This window comes from Acipenser ruthenus, chromosome 55 (assembly GCF_902713425.1).
Source record: "Acipenser ruthenus chromosome 55, fAciRut3.2 maternal haplotype, whole genome shotgun sequence".
NCBI classification, from domain to species: domain Eukaryota; kingdom Metazoa; phylum Chordata; class Actinopteri; order Acipenseriformes; family Acipenseridae; genus Acipenser; species Acipenser ruthenus.
In genome coordinates this window covers 2390191-2417632 of record NC_081243.1, presented here as the reverse complement: position 1 = coordinate 2417632, position 27442 = coordinate 2390191, and the positions used below count along the sequence as shown (strand labels likewise).

Sequence of the window (27442 nt, the reverse complement as noted above, 5' to 3'; positions counted from 1 at the left end):
TCTTTTTTTTTTTCGACTTGTCTCGGCTCCTGTCGCTCCTACTCGGCCACTGAATGGTTTTATCGACTTTTTCTGGAGAAAAAACGACTAGAAACCCGTTTTTTGCGTTTTTTTGATGATGTCGGACAGGGTCCAACAATGGACCTGATAGGAATAATTGCAATGTCGGACCAGGTCCTTAATAGAGAGGTTTCACTGTAGCTTCAAATGAAACTCTGTTGTATTTGTAACCGTTCCCTTACCATTTAAGATTCTTGTATTTACTCAAATACTATGTTTTTTTGTTGTTAAATCTGTTTAATAGGTGTTTTGACAAGACGTACTGGCATTGTTTTAATTGTGTGCCAAAAAAGGCCAATTACTAGATGGTGCAGGCTCTTGCTTTTATGAAGACACCGAAAACCTCTAACACAGGAATCTCTCAGAATGACATGTCTTCATGTTAACCCCCATAGTTATTATTATTAGTTTATTTAGCAGACACCTTTATCCAAGCCGACTTACAGAGACTCAGGTGTGTGAACTATGCATCAGCTGGAGTCACTTACAATTACATCTCACCTGAAAGACGGAGCACAAGGAGGTGAAGTGACTTGCACAGGGCCACACAATGCGTCAGTGGCTGAGGTGGGATTTGAACCCTAATCAATTTCATAGGATTTGATAGTTAACCCTAAATCAATACTTCAAGTGCAGCACAGAAACCAGGAACGGTGGACATTGTTGGACATTTAGTGGACAGGACAGAGGAAAGGATACCCCTTCACACAGTGTAGTGAGTTTATGGAATGGGATACCTAGTCATATTGCTGATGCTGAATCACAGGAAACATTTAAGACCCAGAGATCAATCAACTTCTAAAAGAACAGGATGCGCATAAATGGGCCTCCTCTCATTCATACAAGTTCAGGTACACAGTCCTTGCTTACCCGGGACGGCCGGAGAGCAGTGAAGACCGCAGTGTAGGGGACGGCTTGGCTCTTCAGAATGCTCAGCACCTCACCAATCACTTCATCTGGAAGAGCAGAGACAAACAGGATTAGTTACACATCCCATTGGCAATGCTTTCAAAGGTTTTGCTCTGTTCCATTTTTTGTACGCCAATATGCTCCTCACTTTCTCTCGAATGTACTACTTTCAATTGATTCTTATTAAAAAAAATAAAAAAATAAAAATCAATGGGAGTTTAATGGACTTTTGCTCCTCATTTCAGATTGAAAAATAAGCAACAGGTGCACGGATAATGAGATGTAATGGAGCAAAAGGGGCTAGTGGAGCATGTGATTACTCAGAGTTAAAAACAGCATTTGCAAAACTCTGAAAAGTAGGGAAGGGCAAAAACTCCAGTATCAGCTCACAAGCAAAACAAATGATAAAATCATATTAAGTCTTGGATTAATGTGCATGTCGATTAAGATTTTTCTAGGACATTATGGGACTTTTGCACCTATTGAGAACTGTTCATTTGACTTTTATATATTTGTGACTACATGAAAATATCTCCTATATCTGGATGAAATGTTTTGAAATTATGTCCATAGGGTTTTATGCAGTACAGGTCCATGGTTTAAAACATTCATCATCATCAAGATAAGGTATTTTGTTAAGACTTATACACAAGAGGATAGGTCATAAAAAAACACAACATACTGAATTAATGTCACGGGCAGGCACACTGATAAATACGCAATTGAGTCTGTAATCCTTCAACACTGACAATTATTATTATTATTATTATTATTATTTATTTCTTAGCTGACGCCCTTATCCAGGGCGACTTACAATTATTACAAGTTGTCACATTATTTTTACATACAATTACCCATTTATACAGCTGGATTTTTACTGGAGCAATCTAGGTAAAGTACCTTGCTCAAGGGTACAGCAGCAGTGTCCCCACCTGGGATTGAACCCACAACCCTCCGGTCAAGAGTCCAGAGCCCTAACCACTACTCCACACTGCTGCCCTGTATTAATACCAGGTGCCAGGGTTTTTCATCACATATCTGGCTTCTGCCACGAATGTTTACATTCTGTATAAGATGCTGGTAAGAATACCCCAAACTCATCTCAAGCTACTGTATGCTGATTTTTTTTTTTTTTTTTTTGCAGTACAGAGCTTGTCCCTGGGTGTAGAGAGGTGATTCAGTCACTAACCTTTCATAACAAAAATAACTCATGGAAATTTAGACACAAGTGGTATAAAATAGTATGCTACGTAGCTCAAAGAAAACAAATGTACATTAGCTACAAACTACAATCTTCTTCATTTCCATCGGAAAGCAGAAATTGATTTTTAAACAATGAATAGTTGGTCAGCAGGAAAACAGCAGATTATTAGTAAGTAAGGGTGGGGTAGTTTATTAGCAAGTAAGGGTGAGTTTCCTCATCAGATTTTTTTCACAACTAGACTGCAATTGAAAAGAGCTTCATAAATAGGCAAACTAACACTGAATCTTTACATACAGTGGAATGAAAAAAATATTGCAAATGTTAATGAACTTGGCATTTCGTTTACTTTTTTCAAAGTTGCATATGGAGGTAGATCTCAATGTACAGCACAAAAAATCTGACTCGGGAAACGGAGGCTGGAACACGCGTCCTCCAAAACGTGCTCCTGCCAAGCCGTCATTTTTCGCACTGCAGACCCACAGCAATACCACCAGAGCTATAGTGCCGGAGGACAACACAAAGCTGGCGGCTCCACCGCAGAACCACAGGCGCCCTATCAGCCACAGGGGTCGCTGATGCGCGGTGAGCCGTGGATTCCCCTGCCAACCTAAGCCCTCCCTACCTGGGCAGCGCTCAGCCAACTGTGTGCCGCCCCTTAGGAACTCCCGGTCACGGTCGGCTGTGACATAGCCTGTTATTTGTGAACATACTGTTTCGTAATATTGCTGTTTGTGCACTATTTTAAAACTGAATTTTTTAAAACTATTTATTAATGTTCTAAACTGTCATTTATGTGTTAATGGATCGCAATCCCACTTCCATCCTCGCTTCAAAATTTCGTGACGTGCGATTAGTCGACCACCAGTTTCAGGTCAACTTAATTTATTATTTGACTACTCTACCCTCAAATATCTTCAATCTAGACATAAACGCTGGCTTCCCTTATAGGTGGGGGCATTTCAACCAAGAGCCCTCCTTTTGGTCACCGCTGATTCTAAACAGCTTTTGAATCACCAGTAATTCAGTCATGGAGTGATATCCTTGTAAAACAAATTAATAGATTATTATTAATTATATAATAGATTTGTATCAAATGTTTTTTAAACCTACCATTGCCACTGAGCATCTCCTTAGGAGACATAAACTGGGTGCTGAAATATAAAAAAAAAAGAGATTATCAGTAACATACAGAGCTGCAAATACAAAATATGAGTAATTAGCTTGATAAAAAAAGTCACCAGACCACAGAATATACATGGAAAATGTACGGGTAACACACACGGGGCTGAATATATTATTAGTCATTTAGTAGACACTTTTATCCAAAGCAACTACTGCTGCAGAGTCACTTACAATAGGACCTTGGTTTTAAGTCTCATCCAAAGGACGGCGCACAAGGAGGCTCAGCCGGGATTTGAAATGGGAACCCTTTCTTTAACCACTGGACCACCAAGCCTCCTTGGTCCCCTGGTTCTGATCAGTAACTCTAAATAACATCCTTAGTTACGGGAGAAGCAGCTCACTAGATACATGTAAAACAGGGGTCACCACAGGGGACAATCCATGTGCTTTAAATAACAGAACTGCATTTTACACAGTGTAGTACCAGGTGTCTTGTTTTAAAATGACTGCACATTTCAGACCTATATACTGAATGGGAGTGCACAACAGGCCAGACTGGAGTGATTATTGTAGCTAAAACCACTTTCAGGTGGTACTGGGTGGTGTCGGGCTGTTTCAGCTAAGTCAGTGATGAGTCCTGCTCTCCAATGCAGCGTGACAGGCAGGCACAACAGGAAGGCTGGATCAGGTGTAATAATATCCCCCACTCCCCCAAAATAATGTCAGTGCCCAGGACAAAGAGCACAGGAAGGCTGGATCAGGAGGAATCATACCCCACCACCTCCCCAAGGTATTCTCAGTGCCCAGGAGAGAGCGCAAGTACTCTCACTGGAATCCCAGCTTCTCCTTCACACACGTAGCCAAGCTAAATCAGCAATCAACTATCCAATATAGCTTGAACACATTCTCACGGGGCTCTTCAGTTCCCCTGCACACTGAACCCAGTCCAAACACATTCTCAGACTAGCCTCCTGTTGGGGAACTCAGCAGAATACAGATTTTACCCAAATCCTTGTCCTAACAGTATACAGGGATTTAAATAAGTGGACCACAATTATTTGGGGGGAATAAAAAAAGAACCTTAACAAATAAAAGCATTCAGGAACGTGACAGGGGCTAGTTGAGTGTGTGCGGATCACTACTATGCAGTTATTCTATCTCAATATGGACCGGTCTACATACGAGAACTGCTCAATTATTTTTTGAACCCGACAACATATCATATTACCATTCCTGAAGCGCCAAGGTCAGCTCACTGCGTGTCAGGAGTTCTCTTTTTATACCTGGTGGTGTAGGGCAGCCTCAGCACCAGCAGGGAGGAGATGGAGTGGTTGAGTCGGAGCTGGCGCAGTGTGGAGGGCTCCAGGTACACAGGGCTGGTCTCCAGCTTCTCCTGCAGCAGGGCGGGCACAGCACTCGAGGCGTGCCAGTCTACAGAGGGCAGCACCAGGGAGGAGGGAGCCATCTCCAGAGCAGCCTGAAACACACAAAAGCCAATCAACCACACTGACAACCCCAACAATAATTTACAAAACTGATGGAGCGCTTATGATTGGTTACAAACATTTCCAACATTTATTTTTGCTTCATCGGTCCATAGCAGGACTACTTCAAACAGTGCAAGTACATTGCAGTCTGTGATGTTTTAATTTAGGCATGTTGTTCTTGTTAACAAGCATTTCAAAAGGACTTGTCATGTACAGATGCATTGCAATAGATGACTGAACTGCGGTTTCCCTGTAGCAAAGCCTCACCTCCAGGTTTGGAAAGGCGTTGTCCTGCTTGTTCCCGTAAGCCCCTCCGTACATCGTAAAGTCATCAAGACTGAGCTGCAAACAAAACACAAGAAAGGCTTTTCATATTTTTAAATCAGCAGTCCAAACTGGTGGGCTGTTATTCCAAACTCAGACAAATATACCAAACGGTAAACAGCATTATAGAATTGATTTTAAGGTTTTGCTGTTAACTTACAAGGCCCTGAATGGATTAGCACCTAATTATTTGCAGGAGTTACTGACCCCGTATCTTCCAAACCGCACTCTGAGATCACAGGATGCGGGGCTGCTGGTTATTCGTAGGCTCAACAAAAGCAACATGGGAGGTAGGGCTTTTTCTTGTAGAGCTCCTAAATTAAGGAATGCTCTGCCTTCGTTTGTCAGGGAAGCTGGGACTGTTATAAGTCAAGACTAAAAACGCACTTTTATAAAATGGCTCTTATCCTGGTGGGTTTTAATGCAAATTTAAAATTGCTGCTTTGTGTGTATACTGTTATTTAAAATGTTATTTAAATGGTCTGACTGTGGCAGTGTTATGTGTGACATGCTATATAAATGTATTGTGGTTTGCTCTTTTTTCTGCTATGTACTGTACAGTGCTTTGCAATACTTTTGTACAAAAAGTGCTACATAAATGCAACAAATACTATAGAGAGTGGGGAGGGCATGGACTGGACTACCTTGTCATCTTTTTTATGCAGAATCACTGGGATCCTTTAAGATCCATCCTGACAAAGTTTTGAAGCAGCTACCAGGAACTGGATGAGCACAGATGGACCGAATGGTCTCATTTGTAAATTCTTGCACTTCTAATTATGATCTTACGGCAAAAACCTAAAGCCATTCATTGGACAGACCTGCTTTAGAAATAGTCAACCAGGGTTCTCCCCAGGCCTTTTCAGCCAGACGGGCTGCCCGGCAAAGTGGCTGTCGTCGCCGGGCTGAAAAAACACGATCTGCCCGTCTTGTGCCTTTAACAATAAGAATTGATTGTGCTTCTAGCAGACTAGATCAGTTGCACGTTGCTGGGTGAAAAAAATAATTCTTGGAACGACATGACAGCTGTGTTACGTCTTGACACAACACTTAACCAATCAGAGAGTTGAAGGGGCGGGTTTTCTGTGTTAAGAGAGGCTAAAACGTTAAATGACTGCTAAAAAAATAACCAATTATTTTCAAAGCAAAAATAGTGACAATGAATGCAGGGGGTCAAAATAAACCAGCGATCGGCACAATCCACCGCCTAATACTATATTTGCACCGGCTACTTTATTAAAAAAAATATTATTTTCGGTTATTATCATTCAGTCCATTTTTTGTCGTATTATTGTACTGTAAGGTGATATAGTACATAATAGCTATACATATGCACAAAAAAGGGGGGTATTCCTTTTGTTGTGATTATCGTAACAATATGTACCCAGGTGCTTGTGAGAGATATTGCGGGTTCATTTATAGAGGCTGTATGCCTTTAAGAAGAAAAGCGTGATGGAATAACAGCTTTTGTGAGCTGACATACAAATCCTTAAGTGCAGAGGTGCTGGATTATTACACTGCGGTTTCATGCAACAGCAAATGATGACCAAACGTGTGCGAGTACTGGTGTGTTAAACATATGGTTAAAATGAACAGCTGCATTCAAAAAATGTAGAACAGTGAAAAACAAAAATAGACAAAATGCTCTGAAAACTTTATAAAGAAAACAATTTAAACGAAGCAGTAAGCTCAATAATTAAAAGCTAAAAGGAAGTGCAAAGGTTACCGGTTTTTTTTTGTGAAGTCCAATAACCCTATGTTATCTTTGACCATTTACACCGTGCAAACGTTTCACCTGTTGATTTTTTATTTGACTTTGGCATTTTTTTCTCAGCGTGTGGATCTAGGGGCTTGTGATTTGTGACCTACTGAGATCAACGCACCGGTTACTTCTGTTTTAGCACAGTAAAAAAATATAGGCTGCCAGCAGATTGGTAATAAAAAGGTAAATTGATCATTTACCTTTGATTAGTAAACGCCAAAAAAAAAAAAAAACTATTCAATGTGCACATATCCGGTATTTTTTAATTCAGGACACTTGGAGAAATTCAAGACTAATGTATTTTTACCTGTGGAACTAAAGCTGTCAATATTCCGCCATCTTGTATGACAAGTTGCATGACAAGCTACGTCACTTAAACCTGCTTCACCATTGGTTGACACCCTTAGGACTAATCGGTCTCAGTCAGTCTTGGTCGGCAACCGCTGCACACAGACAGACTGATCACATCTGAACAAAACTGCATCTGAAAAAGACTCAACATGTTCAATCTTCAAATCTGAAGACATCCCGACACATCTGCATAATCTTGGTTAAGGGCACGCACACTTATACGATTCATCCAAACTCTGTACGGCCAGCTGAGATGAGATGAGTCGGGACGGCTTGAGTCGAGCTGTGTGCGGCGGGCTTAAGAGGAACTACAGATTGAGGAAGTGAAAGAAACCTGTTACTGGAATGACAGTGTGTGCATGACCACATGATCACGCCACTGTGATGAAACCAGCACAATCACGTGGACTCATTGTGGGGGATCAGAATATAACACAAGATGACCACTACGTGAGACTGCTTTCAAACCAGTTTAAATCTGCAATACCTGCTATTGCAACCTTTTAAAAGCATACATGCCTATTAATACATCTAAAAAGAACCAGATTGAACTAAGACCACATAAAACAATACAACAGTTTAGGGTTTGAACGTTTAAACATCAGCCAAGTGTTAAATGTTTAGGATTTATATGTGTACATAGTATACATAGTATAAGGAGGCTGTGTGGTCCAGTGGTTAAAGAAAAGGGCTTGTAACCAGAAGGTCCCCGGTTCAAATCCCACCTCAGCCACTGACTCATTGTGTGACCCTGAGCAAGTCACTTAACCTCCTTGTGCTCCGTCTTTCGGGTGAGACATAGTTGTAAGTGACTCTGCAGCTGATGCATATAGTTCACACACCCTAGTCTCTGTAAGTCGCCTTGGATAAAGGCGTCTGCTAAATAAACTAATAATAATAAGTGAACAGTTTAATGTTATTTTAGTGCTGAGACAAACATGGGTTTTGTTCAGTTATTCTTTCAAAATGTTATTGAATATTCTTTCATTTTGAATTAGCTGGAAAAAACCAAAATGTTTGGAACTACAGCACACCTTTGCTAGAATGAACCTGTTGGGGTCCAAGCCTTTTGTTCATTATAGCGAAAGGACATGAACGATAAACTATTGGAGTAAGTGAGATGAGATTGTGAATAAAAGTAGAATTACATGTAGGCTACCCGTTCGTCTCATGTATGCAGTACTCTGCCTTTGCTTTACCCTATTCGTTAAAGAATTAAAAATGTAGTACAAAAAGCAAAGATCTTGAATTGAAGCTTAACTTTTATTCCAAATCAAACACGAATCGATTCAAAGTGCACCAAATCTTAATCCAACAAGCAAGAATCCCAAACTGAGCTTTTACTCCAAATCAAATCGACATGAAAGGTTTGACGTGAAAAGTTCATCAAAAGGTTTTTTTTTTTTTTCTTTAAATGGATTTTGCTTTGCCACATGGTTGCTAAACAAACAAAAAAAAGTGCTTTTTGACAACCTATATATACGACAGAGAGGTGCCTTTTTATTAAGACAAAAGAATTGACTTAACTGCGGAGGAGGCATCCCGTGCATTCAGACCGGGATGTTGACAGTGTGTTATATATTTTTTATTTTATATATATATATATATATATATATATATATATATATATATATTTATATTTATTTATTTATTTATTTTATTTGGTGTCCAGGGGCCAGGTTCGTTACAGCCAAACGTTTGTTATAATTAGGCTTACTACTATTCGATTTTTACTTTTTTGCCAAATCAACAATTAATATAGACGTTTATTTGTGAAAGAATTTACCGTTTTTTTTCAACCTTTATTTTTCAATTCAAGCAGAGCATGGGTGAAATCGACCTTTATGCTTAAAAAAAAGAAAAAAAGACTTTATACCATTGAGAAACGTCTCATTTTGAGAAACTCCTTGATCATATTCTACATGCAACAAAACCATGGTTACCAACATTCTAATTGAAATAACGGTTGGTCACAGCAAAGCTATACCTTGTAGATATACAGGTAGTGGACAAAAAAAATGGAAAAACCAATGTAAAGTCACTTAATAGGGCGTTGGGCCACTATGGTATCCTGCTCTGTGGAGTTCTCGGTGGACCGTTTTTGATGAAACTGGCTGCTCGCGCCCCAGGTTGAAATTTGCAGTCAATTGATCTGCAGTTGCTCGCCTGTTTTGCCTTGCACTTCAAATTAATGCACGGTTATCACAATCCTGGAGTATGCGCTTCCGCCCACTGTTGCCCTTTGCTGATGATGTCTTTCCCTCGGAGTTCAATGCCGACATCACCTTAGACACCGTTGCTCGTGAAACATCAGCAAGTTGAGCTGTCTTGGTCACTGAAGCTCCTGCCAAACGCGCCCCAACAATCACCCCTCTTTCAAAGTCACTGAGGTCTCCTCTTGCAGCCATGCTAGCCAGAATTATAGGCAATCAGGCCTGTCCTGCATTTTTATACATGACCCTAAGCATGCTGGGATGTTATTTGCTGAATTAACGCATGAGCCACACCTGTGTGGAAGCCCTTGCTTTCAATATACTTGGTGTCCCTCATTTCCATTTTTTTGTCCACTACCTGTAGATCCTACACAAATGAAAAAAAATGTCTCAAAAAAACTGTAGAAAACACAGCATATAAAGTGTATTACACAGACTTTTATATCATACATTTACAAGTAAAAACAATATGCTCAGAACACAACATTACAGTTGAACAGAACTAACTTACACTTATTCCGAGCTCCGTCCCTCTCTTTAAGCACAGCTGGACTCACTGGAGGCAAGGCAGACTGGCCCGCTTCGTTCTGCCGCGGACTCTTCAGCCGTCAATCACGGTATTGTGCACGATACTCATTAAATGTTTCCTCTTGCGCCCCATTTTCAAATCAAACTAGTAACTGTCACTGTATATACCTATAATAGCAAACGCTCACCTACACCTAAACCTGCTAATTTCAAAGTAGGCGCTTTGAATGATAGGCTATAGCTAGCAAATGAAAGTGCACAGTCAGTCTGATGATTGACAGTAATTTATAAACGAATGAGAGCAGTCTAGCGCTGCTTCAGCCAACGAGATCTGTCAGGACAGGATGAAATGACTGACGGTGAAACTACACTAGCCTATTAAGGAACCAATGATTTGACTGACAGCGACCCCTAGCCATTCAGAGCAGAACGGAGACGGGAGACAGCAAGTATAAAAACTACACAGACGAGAAGATTTCTAAATTATTATTTGTTAAGAAAAAATAGCGAGTGGTTTTACCGACGTTTATCCTATATAAATTTATTTCAGTCGAACTCATATTTTTGGGGGAATTCGACATTTAACAACCTTTACCGGTTACAATTGAAAAATAGCAAGCCTAGTTATAATGAAGGGTGTTACAGCGAGGGTGTGCTGTATTTTGTTAGCTACAATCACTTTAAATGGGTTTAATAGAAAAGTCTTAAACTAAAAGGAAACGAACACCCCAAGAGTGCCATGAATTATTGTACATCAGTCAAGAAAGGGTCTTCGCTAATAAAGCTTTCGAAAATCACTTAATAAACATGCTTTCAGTTGATAAGGAAGGGGCTGATGTTAACGTACCTTGTCCTGCAGGAAGAGAATCACATTGCGAGGTCCATTGCTGATTGCAGAGCTCAGGTAGGTAACCAGCTGAGAACCAGAAACAACATGACCCAGGGCAGGGGCGTCCTGCACCTGCCACAGAGAGCTGGAACACACACAGGCTGTCAGTAACAGACATTAATGCAAACACCTCTACTGCATGCTGACTGTATTAAAGCACACAGCTAACAAAATAATACCAGTACATCTTGCCTGTATTACCCTCCTATATGAATGATGCACACATGTTAAACATGCATTTCCTGCACGAGTGCAACTAGCTGTATGTATTATAACGGTACAGCTGTATTTTGTTTTACTATATTTGTAGTATAATAAGGTCAAGGATGAGAAATTTGGTAGAATTTTGTGTTTGAGTGTGCGAGTTGTGTTAAGTTCTTTTGCACCCTCTGGCGACCTCTAGTGGCTATTACATCTGACGCTCACCGCCCTGAACTGAAAGGTAATACGCAGTAATGTTTTCACCTATATTTCAGAATTTGTATTTTCCTGAGTTTATTGTTATTAAAATGACCTTTTAAAGCTTAACGACACAAAATTGTTAACAATTTCTATTTGAGTTGTGTACCGAAAACCAAATATATACATACATAATCCCAGTGATCCCTCAAAATATTTACGAAGCATAAATTGTACCTCAGAAACCCAATGTAATAATAATAATAATAATAATAATAATAATAATAATAATAACAACAACACTGCCAGACACTAGACGAATCAAGGTCACCTGGTTACAAAAATGTATGTTTAAACAGTTTGAAAAGAAAAGATAAATACATACACTTCCAATTTTAACAAGGTGCCAGTAACACACAGGCAAACCGTCTACCTACCTGGCTTCAGTTAAAACTGCCTCGAGTTAAATAACCGCAAGACAAATCGCATTACTGTACAATATTAATTAAATAGTAGTAAACTGAACGTCATGGTGCATTCATTTATTGTAAAGAGCTCAGCCAGTATCGATGACCTCGATAACAAGACACTGACAGACACTAGTGGTTCATTTTGAACCATGAAAAATCAAATGAATGCCTGATTTTATTATAAGTAACGCGTAATTAAGCCGAGTACACATTTGCAACACAATTTAATAACACGTTACTGTCAATGCAGTCAAAATTCAAGCGACGAGGGGTGGTTTCGACATCGAAATTGCTTGAAAATGTCTTTACCATACATTTCACAGAGAACTAGCACCAAAAAAAAAAGTGTTTACCTTTCACTTGACCAGATAACGACGGGAACCTGGTCGCTGCACTGCCCCAGAGACAAAAAGGCGAATAAAACAGAACATAACGCCAGTCCTACTCGGCTTTGCATCTTCACATCCGCCATCTTCCGTTTCCTCTCACACAGGTTCTGGTGACTCGCTCGCTCACCAGCTGACTGTCCTGTGCGGCTGTCGTCGGCTAGGAACCGCCTTCTGAGCACCCATTGGCGGAGAAGACTATATTATGAATGCTAATTGTTAGCCTTAGCTGTCAATACTGTGGGCGAGTGGACGGGAGATCCTCCCCCTTTCAAGGTTCCTCAGCTGTGATGTCGCGTATGAAGGGTGTGTTGTGACCCAGCAGAGGGCGCTGTGCTAGTAATTGCTGTATTTTTGATCAAATTTGTGGGTTTTACCATACTTAGGGGTAGTTGTATTAATTGTTGCGTCTGTAGCAATCGTTGCAAACCACATGCAAACCAGTCGGAAGTGTAGCGTGAAATGTACTAACCTAATGCAACGCTGTCAGCATCATTTTAACGAATGCTTTGCAGCCGCAGTTCTTATTTGCGCTTTAGCCTTATATGAATATGTAATTCTGGGCGTTCCTGCAGAAATTCGCAAACACAGGGTGGAGAGAGTGCAAATAAGGGATCAAAAATATTGTAATGAGATGTACTAAAGATGTGGGCAGTTGCGACACTTACAATTGCATCAATTTGTTAAGAACTTTTGAAATCATGTTTAAAAGTCGCGATTGTTGCTGTCATTTCCCAATCCGCTTTTCCTAGTGTGTTGCAAGTTGTGCTCAATCTATTTTTGAGACGAGCACACAAGTACCTAATTTTCACTAAAGTCAGGGTGTACTTCCAAGCCTTGAAAACAAATTTCTATGACATTTCTGGTTTTTCCAGCGTGCTGGGAGCAGTAGACTGCACACGTGCCACTAACCCCTCCAGCTCATTCTCAGCATCTGTATAGGACCATGATCTATTGTGTGTTAATTGTCTTGGCGACCAAGTAGACCAAGTTAAAATAATAATAATAATAATAATAATAATAATACTGTGTACTGTACAGGCCTACTGTACAGATTTATATTTTTACATAATATAATGTGTAGCCTACCCAAAACACGTTAGTGTTATTTCAGCGCAATACATCAAGAACTGTAAATGTACAGTGCCTGTAGAAAGTCTACACCCCCTTGAACTTTTTTCACATTTGTTGTGGGAGTTTCATGCATTTAAATGAGGATTTTTTTTCCACTTATCTACACACCATACTTGTTAAGGGGGGTAAAAGTTTTTATTGAGAAAATAATTATATATTAAAAATACAAAACCAAAAGATCATAATTGGATAAGTCTCCACCCCCCTGAGTTAATACTTGGTGGAAGCACCTTTGGCAGCAATTACAGCTGTGAGTCTGTTGGGATAGGTCTCTGCCAGCTTAGCACACCTAGATTTGACAATATTTGACCAATCTTCATTACAAAACTGTTCAAGCTCTGTCAAGTTCAAGTCATGCCTCAAATTTTCGATTGGATTTAGGTCGGGGCTCTGACTGGGCCACTCAAAGACATTTACCTTTTTGTTCCTTAGCCACTCCACTGTAGATTTGGCTGTGTGCTTTGGGTCGTTGTCATGCTGAAAGGTGAACTTCCGTCCCAGTTTCAGCTTTCTTGCAGAGGGCAGCAGGTTTTCCTCAAGGACTTCTCTGTACTTTGCTCCATTCATTTTCCCTTCTATCCTGACAAGTGCCCCAGACCCTGCCGATGAAAAAAATCCCCATAACATGATACTGCCACCACCATGCTTCACAGTAGGGATGGTGTTCTTTGGGTGATGCGCCAAAAAGGTCAAAAAGTTCCATTTTAGTTTTGTCAGACCACAAAACTTTTTGCCACATGGCTACAGAATCTCAGAATCTACAGAGTGTTTTTTTGCATACTTCAAACGGGATTCAAGGTGGGCTTTCTTGAGTAATGGCTTCCTTCTTGCCACCCTACCATACAGGCCAGATTTGTGGAGTGCTTGGGATATTGTTGTCACATGCACACTTTGACCAGTCTTGGCCGTAAAAGCCCGTAGCTCTTGCAAAGTTGCCATTGGCCTCTTGGTAGCCTCTCTGATCAGTCTCCTTCTTGCTCGGTCATTCAGTTTGGAGGGACAGCCTGATCTAGGCAGGGTCTTGGTGGTGCCATACACCTTCCACTTATTAATAATCTTCTTGACCGTGCTCCAAGAGATATTCAAGGCCTTTGGTATTTTTTTATACCCATCCCCTGATCTGTGCCTTTCAACAACTTTGTCCCAGAGTCCTTTTGAAAGCACCTTGGTGCTCATGTTTGAGTCTTTGCTTTGAAATACACTACCCAGCAGAGGGAACCTACAGAATGTATCCTGAATTCATGTGAATCACAACAATTTAACACAAACCCAACAACTCCTTATGTCAGACAAACACGTCCGATTTAGCGAGGGGCTACTGTATGATTATGAAAAGCTTTTGGGGGGTGAAGGTGAGGGCCCCCACTATAGAATCTGATGGGATTAAACTGACTTTCATTTTTTACATAACAGTATTAAAATAGGTAAAATGAAGACAGAAGAGAATGAATTGTACAGATGACGTTTACATTTAACAAAAACAATGTTATTTTGTTTCTTGCACCCTTTTTTTTTTGCTTCACTAATGTAAATAAAAAGTATTAACAGAAATCATTAATACCTTGCCTACATGTAGACACATGTTAAGTACATTTCAGGCCAATATAAGCTTGAAACGGGACACTTAACTGAGCTGTCAGGGTAACGTGGATATCTGTAGGATGCCATTTATTTTGTGATTTTTTAAAATATATATTTTGTAATTTTTAAGTTCAATTGATATTTGTAGGGATAGATAGATAGATAGATAGATAGATAGATAGATAGATATGTGCCCTCCTACCCTGCCCTGACCCAGTTGCCTGGAATGTGGAAGTACTATTATTATTTTAATGTTTACTGTTGTTTGGTAAGAACCTACAGACAAAAATGAAGTTTAACAGCTAACTGTAAAAAAAAGGCTCATCTGTAATACAGAAACAGTTTCTCTGGCAAACAGAATTCTCTTTAAATCAAGAAAGGTAAAATCAGTGACTACAAACAGACAGTACATACAGCAATAACATGAGTTTACCCTTATAGCAAGAGGGGCATACAGATTGGCATGCTCAAAATGAATTAAATAATGTCACGTTCCAGGGATTCTTCATCCTATAAATACTGAATATTAAATGAATAACCTTAACACTGAATAATTACTACTGTATGAACAGTAAGGCCATCTTCAATATTGCACATGTACATTTCTGATCACGTTTAAACATTTCAACTCGAAACTATTACCACCTAAAGTGCTTTCAAGTCTTTAAAATCTTAAAAGGAGTGGACAAACAGAAACCAGGACCACAGGACACAGTTAGAAGTTAAATGGAAACTTAGGTCAGAAGGAAGGAGACACTTCTTCACACAGAGTGGTGAGGGGATGGTCATGTTGTTGATGCTGAGTCACTTTCAGACCCAACTTGACAACGTTTTGAGATCAATCAGCTACTAGGAACCATGCAAGATCATACAAAGTCCAAGCTTTATTCATTGAAATTAAAACATTTCCCAGGGATTATTTCCAATAAGGCAATACATATTTAACTTCAGTTACAGGTACAGAAGGGTATTCTTACAAAACAGTATATTTGCAATCAGTGCTAAAATAAATACATACAAATAGCAGCTCTCATACTTTGATTATAAAGCATGCGTTTCAATACAGTATTTCAGAATCAAGAATTATCAGCTGCCAAAGGCTCATGTAAAGGATGCTGTAGTCCCTATGTCTTGTAGCTGTGACAGTTTAACCTTGCATACTGTAAAATACAGCCCAAGCAGGACAAAGCTGCAGATTGTACTTGCAACATAGTGTTGAGTATAAAAGGTCTGAATGCATAGGGACTACGGCTATGCTTACATTAAAATATTGTATTAGCTTAATCTATGAGCTTAAAACAAAAAAAAGTGAGCCAAACCCGATGGAAACTGACTGAATTAGCATAAATCCAAATTAAACAACATTCGATTACATTTTATAATAATATTCAAACATGAAAAAAACCACATGTTCCTGCACTAATTATAAATGATCAAACTCCGCCCTGTTCACCACCATTCCAATCATCTCTTATTTTGTCCTGTGCTTCAGAAACTCAGGCACAAGCTATTCTCCAAAAGGAGTGAACAGCATTCTGATGGGAGCTTACATTGTTAACAACGTTTGCATTTGTGCTAACCAGGGTTTTAAATCCATTTCTCACCTGTTTTCACTAGCAGTGTTATTTTCTGTTAAAGCTGCAATCCATAGCCTACAGCAGAGTAAGTGATGAGATACCCAGAAAAATGTAGACTTTTATCCAAACCTTGGGTAGTACTCCTGTAAATTAATTGTAACTGGCAAAATAATTCCTCAAATCTGACCTATTTTGCACTTCAATTAGAAAGAAACATGTTATAGCAACATGTACTGAAACATCTGTTACTGCTTTAGTTTAAAGGAATTTTCTGTTTTCTTAAGAAATGTGTTAGACTTGCGCTTCTTATGTCATTTGCCCTCAGCAGTGTCTTCTGGCTGAAAGTAGTCAACAGGGGAAGATGTGGATTGGTTATTGATAGGTAAGATTGAGGACAATTTCACCCTGCAGATAACCATGTCTGAAAACACTGATATTAGGTTTCTAACCTAGTGTAGTAGCATGTCAGGCCATTTCAAATCATTTCCTCTAAACTTTAATTAACACCTATTTTTAGTTGAAAGAAGGAAAAAAAAAAATCATATTACTGTTACAAAATGAGATACACACACACACACACACACACACACTTAAGAATGCTCTAGAGCAGTGCTTCCCAACCCTGGTCCTGGGGACCCCCCTGTTTCTCCTGGTTTTCATTCCAGCTGAGCTCTCAAGTTACTTAACTAGACCCTTCATTGAACTGATAATTTGCTTAATTAGACCTTTTTAATTGTCAGCTCTTAACAGTTGCATATTTCAAGTTTGCCGTAACATTTTATAAGTAACTTGAACTCTGCAACTGTTTAAGAGCTGAAAACAATTAAAAATGTCTAATTAAGCAAATTATCAGTTCAATGACGGGTCTAATTCAGTAATTGAGAGCTCAGTTGGGTTGAAAAGCAGCAGACGCAGGGGAGACCCCAGGACCAGGGTTGGGAACCACTGCACTAGAGCATGGAGGCAAACAAAATGGAAACTAATAAATGAAACAAAATAATACTGAAGGGTACAGTAAACAGCTATGGCCAAAAGTTTTGCATCACCTAGAATTTTAGGAATGAGACATCATGTAATAATAGAAACTACAAAATGATTTCACAAGTCTGCCAGAAGCCATAATAGTAGTACAGTATTTCGTGTTAGATTTCAAAACGTTTTCAATTTGTCAGTTTTTCGTTAAGTATGTGGAAAACTACAAAGCGTTATGTAATGAAATAGGTTAACGTAAGATTATTCAGCAGGGTTCATTCGACTTTATGAAGCACAGTGAATTCTATAGGGCGATGCAAAACCACTGGCCAGAGCTGTACGCAGCAGAAGAGACAACTGGAAACATGGGAGTGAATCCGATTTGTATGAGAGAAGTTTAGTAAGTATAGTTACACTTTAACACTAACATCAGTCCAGCACTGAGTTTTGATTGATACAGACTTTCTTACAGAAACATCATAATTGTAGATACTTTTTCTTCTGCTGTAGTCGCCATGTTAACATTGAAACGGTGAGTATTTACCTAGAACCTTAATATTTATTTCACTTGTGTTTCAACTGATTTTACAATTGAATATGCCAAACAAATTTAAAAAATAAAAAAATAAAAATCACAGAAACCAGATATTTTTGTGCCGAGAGCCCTAAAAAGTCATTTTTCCCATGCTTTCCCAAAAATTGTAATATGCATTTACTATAGTTTACAATGGTTTACCATTCATTTTAATATGCTTTACCATGCATTTTAATATATTACACTTTGCTGTGCTTTTACTATGGGGGACTTTTAAAAGGGAAACGCAATGCTGCATACAAAAAGCATACAAAAAGCATAGCAAGCATCATACATTTTATTATTATTTAATTTTAATGTTATTTTCTTTTTTTTTTTAATAACTTCTAAACAAGTTTAAAAATCTTTCCACATAAGTTTGAATAGCATAATTACAGCTTGTGAGGTAGATGTCTAATAATTGGCCCAGGTGAACACTTTCACCCTGCAGTGTGATTCACTTTGAAACACTTCATGTGTTTTAACAAGGATTGTACAGACAGGGGCCCTTTAATAGCAAGAAACTGCACACAACCCATACAGCATATGCAAGGCATAAACCACGACGGGCCGTGCGGTTCCCATAATACATACCATGCCTGGGGTGGTACCGAGGGCCTTTAACCACCCCAGAAGTGATATATATCATCGGAACCGCATGGCCCGAAGTGGTTTATACCGCTAATAACACGGCTACCTGTCATTTGTGGGAAGAAAAATAATTAAAACACATTTAAATAAAGACAAAACCAGAAACTTTTATTGTGTATAACAGTTTCTGCAGTGTAATATAGTCCCAAATTTAATTAATTGTTCGCTTATTAAAAATAAATTGCACACTTTAGTTTATTGTGAATTTCTGCATCGAAAATGCCATCTCACTAAAAACTGGAGGACCGAGCACAAGCTGTGATGATGGGCGGAGTTTCAAATGACACTAAGGAAGTAAGGAGAGCAGCTGCGATGGAGACTGAAGCCGGAGACTGAAGCCGGATCTTGAAGCGAGTTTGTTAACTCGTTATATTATTATTATTATTATTTATTTCTTAGCAGACGCCCTTATCCAGGGCGACTTACAATCGTAAGCAAATACATTTCAAGTGTTAATATATGCGAGGAACACATATTCTAGTATGTTTTCATCCTTTTGGATCTCAAAATATGTTTTTGTTAGTTGTCGGACACCCTCGCGTCCAAATCGTGCCAGATTAAGTTGATGATCGAACCAGACTTTACGCACCAATCTGACCGCACTGTCAGGGGACAGTGCCTCAGTTTCCCACAGTTGCTTCAGATCCAGGCTGGTAATTCGGGGGGGGGGTCTCTGGCTTGGTCATTACCTGCTTTTCTAAGAGTTTTCATGACTGACAGGAATACGTTCCTGTTGGTTTTAAACTCGCTGTCAGCAGAGATGTTAAAACTTCTACTGTTAAAATATGTATTCAGTCCAGCTCAGTGTTATAAAACTGGAGACAGAATACTGGTCCCCAGCTGAACTTCTTGCACCGGCATAACATTTCCTTAATGTTGTTGAGATTTCTTGGACTTATTTCCATAAAATAAATGTCCATATTTTTTTCTTTAAGTACATTAACGAGCCCACACTGTAGTTTTTTTGTGTGTGTGTTTTTTTCAATCTTTGTTTTCTTCTATTTCATTTAGCTGTTCCTCATCTACTGTTATGTGTCTACTCTTGCTGGGGCCCTTATTTTATTTATTTATTTTTTCAGGTGGACTGCTGTCTTCACTCAGAAAGTTGGTGCTGTACCAGTTATGTGGAGTTTCATCCCCAAATATATTAAAGGAAATAGATGAAATGAGACTCATTTTTGGCTGTGGTTTTGTAACTAAACAAATAAAATGGCAGTTTGTCATGGAATTTAGAATGCAGTGGTGCGTAGTGATTTATTTAGTATGCAAGCCGTGCTATACGCTATATATACGCACGATCACGTGATGATTTTTAACCAATCAGAGGTTGTTATTTTTCCAAGCCGTGTTATATATATATATATATATATATATATATACACATATATATATATATATATATATATATATATATATATATATATATATATTAAACACTACTACCAAAGGGTATATTTGCAGCAATAGCTTGTCTAATTCTTTATCAAATCTGAGGTTACACAGGATTCACATGAAACAAAGAATGTGGCAGTCGACAAGTTCTGCTAATATACACTGCAGTTCTATACAAGGTGAAACAGCTGCATAGTACTGTACAGATTTCATTTCTGGCTGCAATAATTCCCATCTTATAAACCCCTGTCCTTCAGTTTGCAACTTACTGCAAAGATGAGTCAGGACTCTATAATTAGCATGTTTGGAAACCAGTTAGTAAATGTTGCTGAATACAGTTCGTAACTTAGCAGCATTGAATAAGAAAGGTCTGCAACACTAGATCTTTCATATGTCTGTAACCACACTTACATATTCACGTACATTATGTCTACCTTTCATTTAACTGTAATAAAACTTGGTATGGACATTCCTTTGCACAAGGCCATTGTTACCTACTTGGCTACATCTTGGAAACTGCTAGTCCAATGTCATTTTGTTACTTGAAAAAATTACAGAAACATGTATAGGAATTGGACGAGCAGAGATGGACTGAATGGCCTCTCACTCAAACTTTTTAAAAAACTTTTCAAAACTTTTCAAACTCTTAAAAGGAAAAGCACCTCAGAAGGAATGGCTTGTAAACATGAAGTAAAATGAATATGAAAGCAGTGGTTGTAGAGTTCAGTTGCTTTATTTTTTAGTTATCAGCAAATGAAGAGAATCGATGTGAAGACATAATCTCAAAGTGTGTCAACTCCATCAGGAATCCTGAAAAGCCATTTCAATGTGGCAGCTCTACTGGATCAGAGGTCGGTGTCATTATCCGTTTACTTTACCTTTACGAGAAAGGAGAGCTGCATCTTTGCCTAACCCACTATTTTCTTTAATGACGTTTCAACCCGTGTCAACTGATCTGAGAGCTATGAGGAAAAAATGACAGTGAGTGACCTGAATCTCCCTGCGAAATAAAACCCACGTTGATATAAATGCACCGTGTGTGTAACACCTATCAAATAGGCTACGGAATAGTTTAAAAATTATTTTAATAAAACACAGCAGTTCCCAAATGGTTCAACATGTATTGGCACATTACAATAACGTAAAATGTCATTTACTAAAGCATATTGTTCAACAACGTCTTGCACATCTGAAAGTTGTAAAGTTACAAAAAATATATTTCTGCGCAGCAACTTTTTTTTTTTTTTTTTTTTAAATCTCAGTATGATCTCTAGAACACGTTTCACAGACAAAGCAACAAAGCACAAAAGTCTACAACAGTTTGCCGTTAGTATATATTACAGGTTTACTGCATAACTTTACTCCATGAAAAGTGTGATGTGATGTGCTGCTGCAAACGGGGGTATGTTTGCATTCAGCAGCTGCGTGATGTGTGTGTGTGCGCCTCCAGTAATAGGGAGTTGAGAGCTGCAACAGAGTTCATCAGATGTGTTCTTGAATACTTGATATTAAATACAAGTTACGTTCAATACTGGATTCATGTCTTATTTAAAGAAGAACCGCACACATTGGAGGGATGTATTAAAATGGGTGTTTTTAAATACACATTTGTAGTTCTGATTGTTCATTTTCCAATGTTCTGCATACTGTATCCTTACTAACCAGTGCATATAAAAAGACTAATAATACTTTCGTTTTATACTTGAGGGTGTACAATACAATGTAATTTTGTTATAGAACAAAACTGTTACTTAGTTCCCACTGACACACAACCTTTTAACAAAAGTTGCTGGAATGTTTAAATTGAGTTACAATGTTGCTACAAGGTTGTGTGTTAGCGGCTTCTCAAAGACCGCATGAAGCATGTGAGATCTAATATAATCCCTGGTCTTCAATACCCGCTAGGTCTGCTGGCAAATACTGTAAATAAACGCCAGAGGCTTTTAATTTAACTTTTACAGTATGTACATGTGTGCGTGTGTGTGTGTGTGTGTGTGTGTGTGTTGTGGGGGGGGGGCATCAACTACCACAGACAAGAGGAAGGGGGGTGCGGCCCAAAAAGATTGAGAACCACTGATCTAGACCAATCGGAGAATATAGCTGTGACGGCACGGTCCAGGTGACTGACTGAGGCAGGCTATGTGATGCCTGGGCCAAGTTTTATTCACTCATAAAAACGGAAAACAACACAATAATACTTTTAACAAGCTCAAATGAATTTGGTTTCTATAACTGTTACTGTTCAAGCACTGGTGCTTTTGTCTATCCCAAGCTTCATTATATCCCAGTCACTGCACACAGCCCCAGCATCACAATAGAGCTACAGCTATCACTAGCATGAAGAAGTACATCCCAGGAATCTACCTGCCTCTACATCACCCCAGATTCCACAACCCTCAATAACTTGAGCTCAGAGTGTTCTATCATCACAGCTGAATAAAACCATCTACAGGTAAAAACGTGACAGAATGATGCACTGCCAGTCGGAAATGTGTACTCTATAAACTTGTGCTAAAGAATGCCCTGTTTACATTTACATTAATTAGATATTTGTAAAAATGTAAGTGTGGCAGACAGACAGCCTCCACAGAAGGTCCTTAGGAAGTTTCATCATGATTGGACGAGCGGGTCTGCAGATATATGAAAAAGTGCAGCATACGCAACCGGGTGACAATAATACTAATTTAAAAAGTGATTTCAACTAACAAAATATCCCATGAATGTTCTCCACCATGCACAGCCATTCATTATACAGGTCATGAAGGTACAGTTCTGTAAACACATAAGAAACACATTTTAGCAACCATGTATTTTTATTTTTAACCCGATATCTGGTATTCACCAAAAGTTATAGAAATCTGTTTGCAAGCCATGCTTTTAGACTGTCTTACACTTCCTGGGTCACCTGGAGGGTGAATTTGTTGTCCCCCCCCCTTTCACTGACTTCTTTCCTGTCAATAAACAATATGTTGCTTTCCCTTTCAGTCAGTAACATGCTGTGAGCTGGGCTGAAATGACCAAGGAAGTAAAGCAGTAATAGACTTCTTGGAAGACAAGACAAGCTAATTTGGTGCTGTGCCAGCTTTCTGTTATAAAATGAATGTACTTCTTCAAAATACAAGGCCTATGTAGCTAATGAATGTGCATAATGGGTGAGATTTACAGAATTATTTTGAGAGCTACAATTACTTTAAAGATTTAGAGTGCTTCCTTTTTTTCCCAGAAGTGTTGTCACTGATGCCAGGCAGACTTCTACTCACACTCGCTCACTCACTCACACACAGGCCTGGGTCCTGCTATTGGCCAGTGATCTGGAGGCGCTGGTGAAGGGCCTCCGCTTGAGTTTTCAGACTGCGGAACTCCTCTTGAACAAAATCCGTCACTGCCTTCCGCATCTCCGTCTGCAGACAGAGAGAGTTAGGAAAGACAGACGGTGCAGGCACAGAGAGAGAGTTAGGAAAGACAAACTCTGACAGACTGATAGCGTGACAGAGTGATATGCTACACTGCTAGACTGCTTCCCCTGTAGAAAATCTATTCCAGTGCAGGGTTGGAACAATACTCGATAATATTGATAATAATGTTTCAACTGCCAAAGAATTATCGATAATTATAATTATCATCCGTGACCCAATGGAGCAGGAAGCAGCTCTGCATTGAGTAGGAAGCAGCACTGAACGGTCTGCGTGAGGCGTAAAACACGATCTGTGTGAGCACTGCGTACACTAGGAAGTGAAGTATTGATTTGAAATAATATGCTTTCAACTTTACGTAATGGTTTCATTTTTATTTCATTTTTGTAAGAAAGGGTAGTTGCATAAATAGAACAAAGTTCACTTCTAATGGAAGGCTACGCAGTTTATTTTATTAAACTGTCTGCATACAAGCAGCGATGTGCAAAACTCAGTATGTTCCGAATAGCGTTTTCTTTTTAACCCTAGTGCGATTCTCTTAATGGCAGATTCGACACACAAGATTAAGAAAACAAATGCTTCCAGGTAACGTTAGCAGTTTTGTTTTGTTATATTAATACACTCGGTGGCACTTTGAAAGTAAACGTTCCTGAATTAACAAATGTTTAAATAAGAAAAAATATATCTATTATTTTATAGGAAAACTACATCATTTATTTATATACAAATTACAATAGATCTATTTTTATATTCACGTTTGTTCTGGGCACCCACCAGAAATTTTTAAACTCGGCGCATATAATACGGTCTACTTTTATTTCTTTTTTCTTCTAAACTCAGTGACTTAGACTGGCGGTTGTCATGCTGCTCAAGTACAAACTTGATAAATTACAAGAATTTTAAATATTTTATTTATTCGGCCGATAATCACGATTATTGTGATAATTTACAGACGACAATCGATAGCTGGAAACGTCATTATCCCAGCCCGATTCCAGTGTGTGTTTACATTGTAGTACTTACTGGAGTTTTATTCTCAGACTTCAGTGATTCCACAAGATGCTTTAAAGTGAATGGTCTTCCAACCAAAATGGTTATTCTCTAGAACAGAAAACAACAAGAAATTAAATGTAAACAATATGCAGGTACTTTACTTGCTGTAAGGGCTCATCTAAAAAACAATTTTAGTAAACCAAACGAGAAGAGGCCGTTCGGCTCATCAGTGCTTGTCCGGTTCCTGGAAGCTGATCTTAAAGGATCTTAAAACATGACTAATAACCCATTCCACACACGCACCTCTCTGTGCCTCCTACCCTCTGATCTATTCAAGACCAGTATCTCCTACCATGTGCCCAGATAACAAATAAGTTACATGAATTCTCTCTGCCATGCACATCCATTCATTATATATGTATAAAATGTACTTTTGAAAGAAACACATATTTTTGTATTTTCATTAAAAAAACGTATCTGGTACCACGCTAGTTTAAAGAAATCTGTTTGCAAGCCATGCTTTTAGACTGTCTTGCACTCCTTGGGTCTCCTGGAGCGTGAAATTGTTCCTACCCCTTCACTGACTTTTCTTTTTAATAACCAATCAGCTTCTTCCTCTATTGACTGGCATGCTTTCAGCCAGTAACATGACCCAGAAAACACTGTTGGGGTGAAATGACCAAGGAAGTAAAGTAAACAGACTTCCTGGACGGCAAGGTAAGCAAACAGAACTTTCTTTAGCCAAGTGTAGTACCAGATGTCCGTTTCAAAACGAAAACACATGTTCCTATGAAACTGCACATTTGAGACCCATGTAGCAAATCTAAGTGCAAGATGGCCAAGACTGATGGAATTATTTAGTCAGCTACTACTTTAATTAGAAGTTGTGGCATGGACAGACAAGCTGCTTCACAGAAGCACAGCTGCAAAATACCTGATCTTACATATCTGTATCCTTTAATGTACGGAGGCTGGCTGATCTTAGCTGTCTGTATCATGTAATGTACGGAGGCTGGCTGATCTTACCTGTCTGTATCCTGTAATGTACGGAGGCTGGCTGATCTTAGCTGTCTGTATCATGTAATGTACGGAGGCTGGCTGACCTTACCTGTCTGTATCGTGTAATGTACGGAGGCTGGCTGACCTTACCTGTCTGTATCGTGTAATGTACGGAGGCTGGCTGATCGTACCTGTCTGTATCGTGTAATGTACGGAGGCTGGCTGATCATACCTGTCTGTATCGTGTAATGTACGGAGGCTGGCTGATCGTACCTGTCTGTATCGTGTAATGTACGGAGGCTGGCTGATCATACCTGTCTGTATCATGTAATGTACGGAGGCTGGCTGATCTTAGCTGTCTGTATCGTGTAATGTACGGAGGCTGGCTGATCTTAGCTGTCTGTATCGTGTAATGTACGGAGGCTGGCTGATCTTACCTGTCTGTATCCTGTAATGTACGGAGGCTGGCTGATCTTACCTGTCTGTATCATGTAATGTACGGAGGCTGGCTGATCTTACCTGTCTGTATCCTGTAATGTACGGAGGCTGGCTGATCTTAGCTGTCTGTATCGTGTAATGTACGGAGGCTGGCTGACCTTACCTGTCTGTATCGTGTAATGTACGGAGGCTGGCTGACCTTACCTGTCTGTATCGTGTAATGTACGGAGGCTGGCTGATCGTACCTGTCTGTATCCTGTAATGTACGGCTGGCTGATCTTACCTGTCTGTATCCTGTAATGTACGGAGGCTGGCTGATCGTACCTGTCTGTATCCTGTAATGTACGGCTGGCTGATCTTACCTGTCTGTATCCTGTAATGTACGGAGGCTGGCTGATCTTACCTGTCTGTATCCTGTAATGTACGGAGGCTGGCTGATCTTAGCTGTCTGTATCGTGTAATGTACGGAGGCTGGCTGATCGTACCTGTCTGTATCCTGTAATGTACGGAGGCTGGCTGACCATACCTGTCTGTATCCTGTAATGTACGGAGGCTGGCTGATCTTACCTGTCTGTATCCTGTAATGTACGGAGGCTGGCTGATCTTACCTGTCTGTATCCTGTAATGTAAGGAGGCTGGCTGATCTTACCTGCCCGTATCGTGGAATGTACGGAGGCTGGCTGATCTTACCTGTCTGTATCCTGTAATGTACGGAGGCTGGCTGATCTTACCTGTCTGTATCCTGTAATGTACGGAGGCTGGCTGATCTTAGCTGTCTGTATCGTGTAATGTACGGAGGCTGGCTGATCGTACCTGTCTGTATCCTGTAATGTACGGAGGCTGGCTGACCATACCTGTCTGTATCCTGTAATGTACGGAGGCTGGCTGATCTTACCTGTCTGTATCCTGTAATGTACGGAGGCTGGCTGATCTTACCTGTCTGTATCCTGTAATGTACGGCTGGCTGATCTTAGCTGTCTGTATCCTGTAATGTACGGAGGCTGGCTGATCTTACCTGTCTGTATCCTGTAATGTACGGAGGCTGGCTGATCTTACCTGTCTGTATCCTGTAATGTAAGGAGGCTGGCTGATCTTACCTGTCTGTATCCTGTAATGTACGGAGGCTGGCTGATCTTACCTGTCTGTATCCTGTAATGTACGGAGGCTGGCTGATCTTACCTGTCTGTATCCTGTAATGTACGGAGGCTGGCTGATCTTACCTGTCTGTATCCTGTAATGTACGGAGGCTGGCTGACCTTACCTGTCTGTATCCTGTAATGTAAGGAGGCTGGCTGATCTTACCTGTCTGTATCCTGTAATGTAAGGAGGCTGGCTGATCTTACCTGTCTGTATCCTGTAATGTACGGAGGCTGGCTGATCTTACCTGTCTGTATCCTGTAATGTACGGAGGCTGGCTGATCTTACCTGTCTGTATCGTGGAATGTACGGAGGCTGGCTGATCTTACCTGTCTGTATCCTGTAATGTACGGAGGCTGGCTGATCTTACCTGTCTGTATTCTCTAATGTACGGAGGCTGGCTGATCTTACCTGCCCGTATCCTGTAATGTACGGAGGCTGGCTGACCTTACCTGTCTGTATCCTGTAATGTACGGA

The 27442-nt window shown here is 39.8% G+C and overlaps 2 protein-coding genes across 7 annotated transcripts in view; both read right to left on the bottom strand.

Moving 5' to 3' along the window:
* The window catches only part of LOC117401680 (V-type proton ATPase subunit S1-like), a 28973-nt gene extending 16690 nt beyond the window's left edge, over positions 1–12283 (bottom strand). Inside the window, exons 1-6 of the mRNA XM_034002473.3 lie at positions 12072–12283; positions 10808–10934; positions 5050–5124; positions 4579–4772; positions 3284–3324; positions 931–1016 (exon numbers count right to left, since the gene is read on the bottom strand). Coding sequence (XP_033858364.2) covers positions 931–1016; positions 3284–3324; positions 4579–4772; positions 5050–5124; positions 10808–10934; positions 12072–12190 — 642 coding nt within the window. The 5' untranslated portion in view covers positions 12191–12283. The remainder of the gene's footprint in view (positions 1–930; positions 1017–3283; positions 3325–4578; positions 4773–5049; positions 5125–10807; positions 10935–12071) is intronic.
* Positions 12284–15683: 3400 nt separating this feature from the next.
* The window catches only part of LOC117401691 (tafazzin-like), a 49680-nt gene continuing 37921 nt past the window's right edge, over positions 15684–27442 (bottom strand). For 2 of the 6 annotated variants that reach the window (XM_059017226.1, XM_059017225.1), the window contains 2 exons: positions 24422–24499; positions 20011–23386 (listed from right to left, as the gene is read on the bottom strand). In XM_059017226.1, coding sequence (XP_058873209.1) covers positions 23282–23386; positions 24422–24499 — 183 coding nt within the window. In that variant the 3' untranslated portion in view covers positions 20011–23281. Of the gene's footprint in view, positions 16735–20010; positions 23387–24421; positions 24500–27442 lie in introns of those variants that run through there. The other 4 variants (XM_059017230.1, XM_059017229.1, XM_059017231.1 and 1 more) reach the window with 4 other exon arrangements.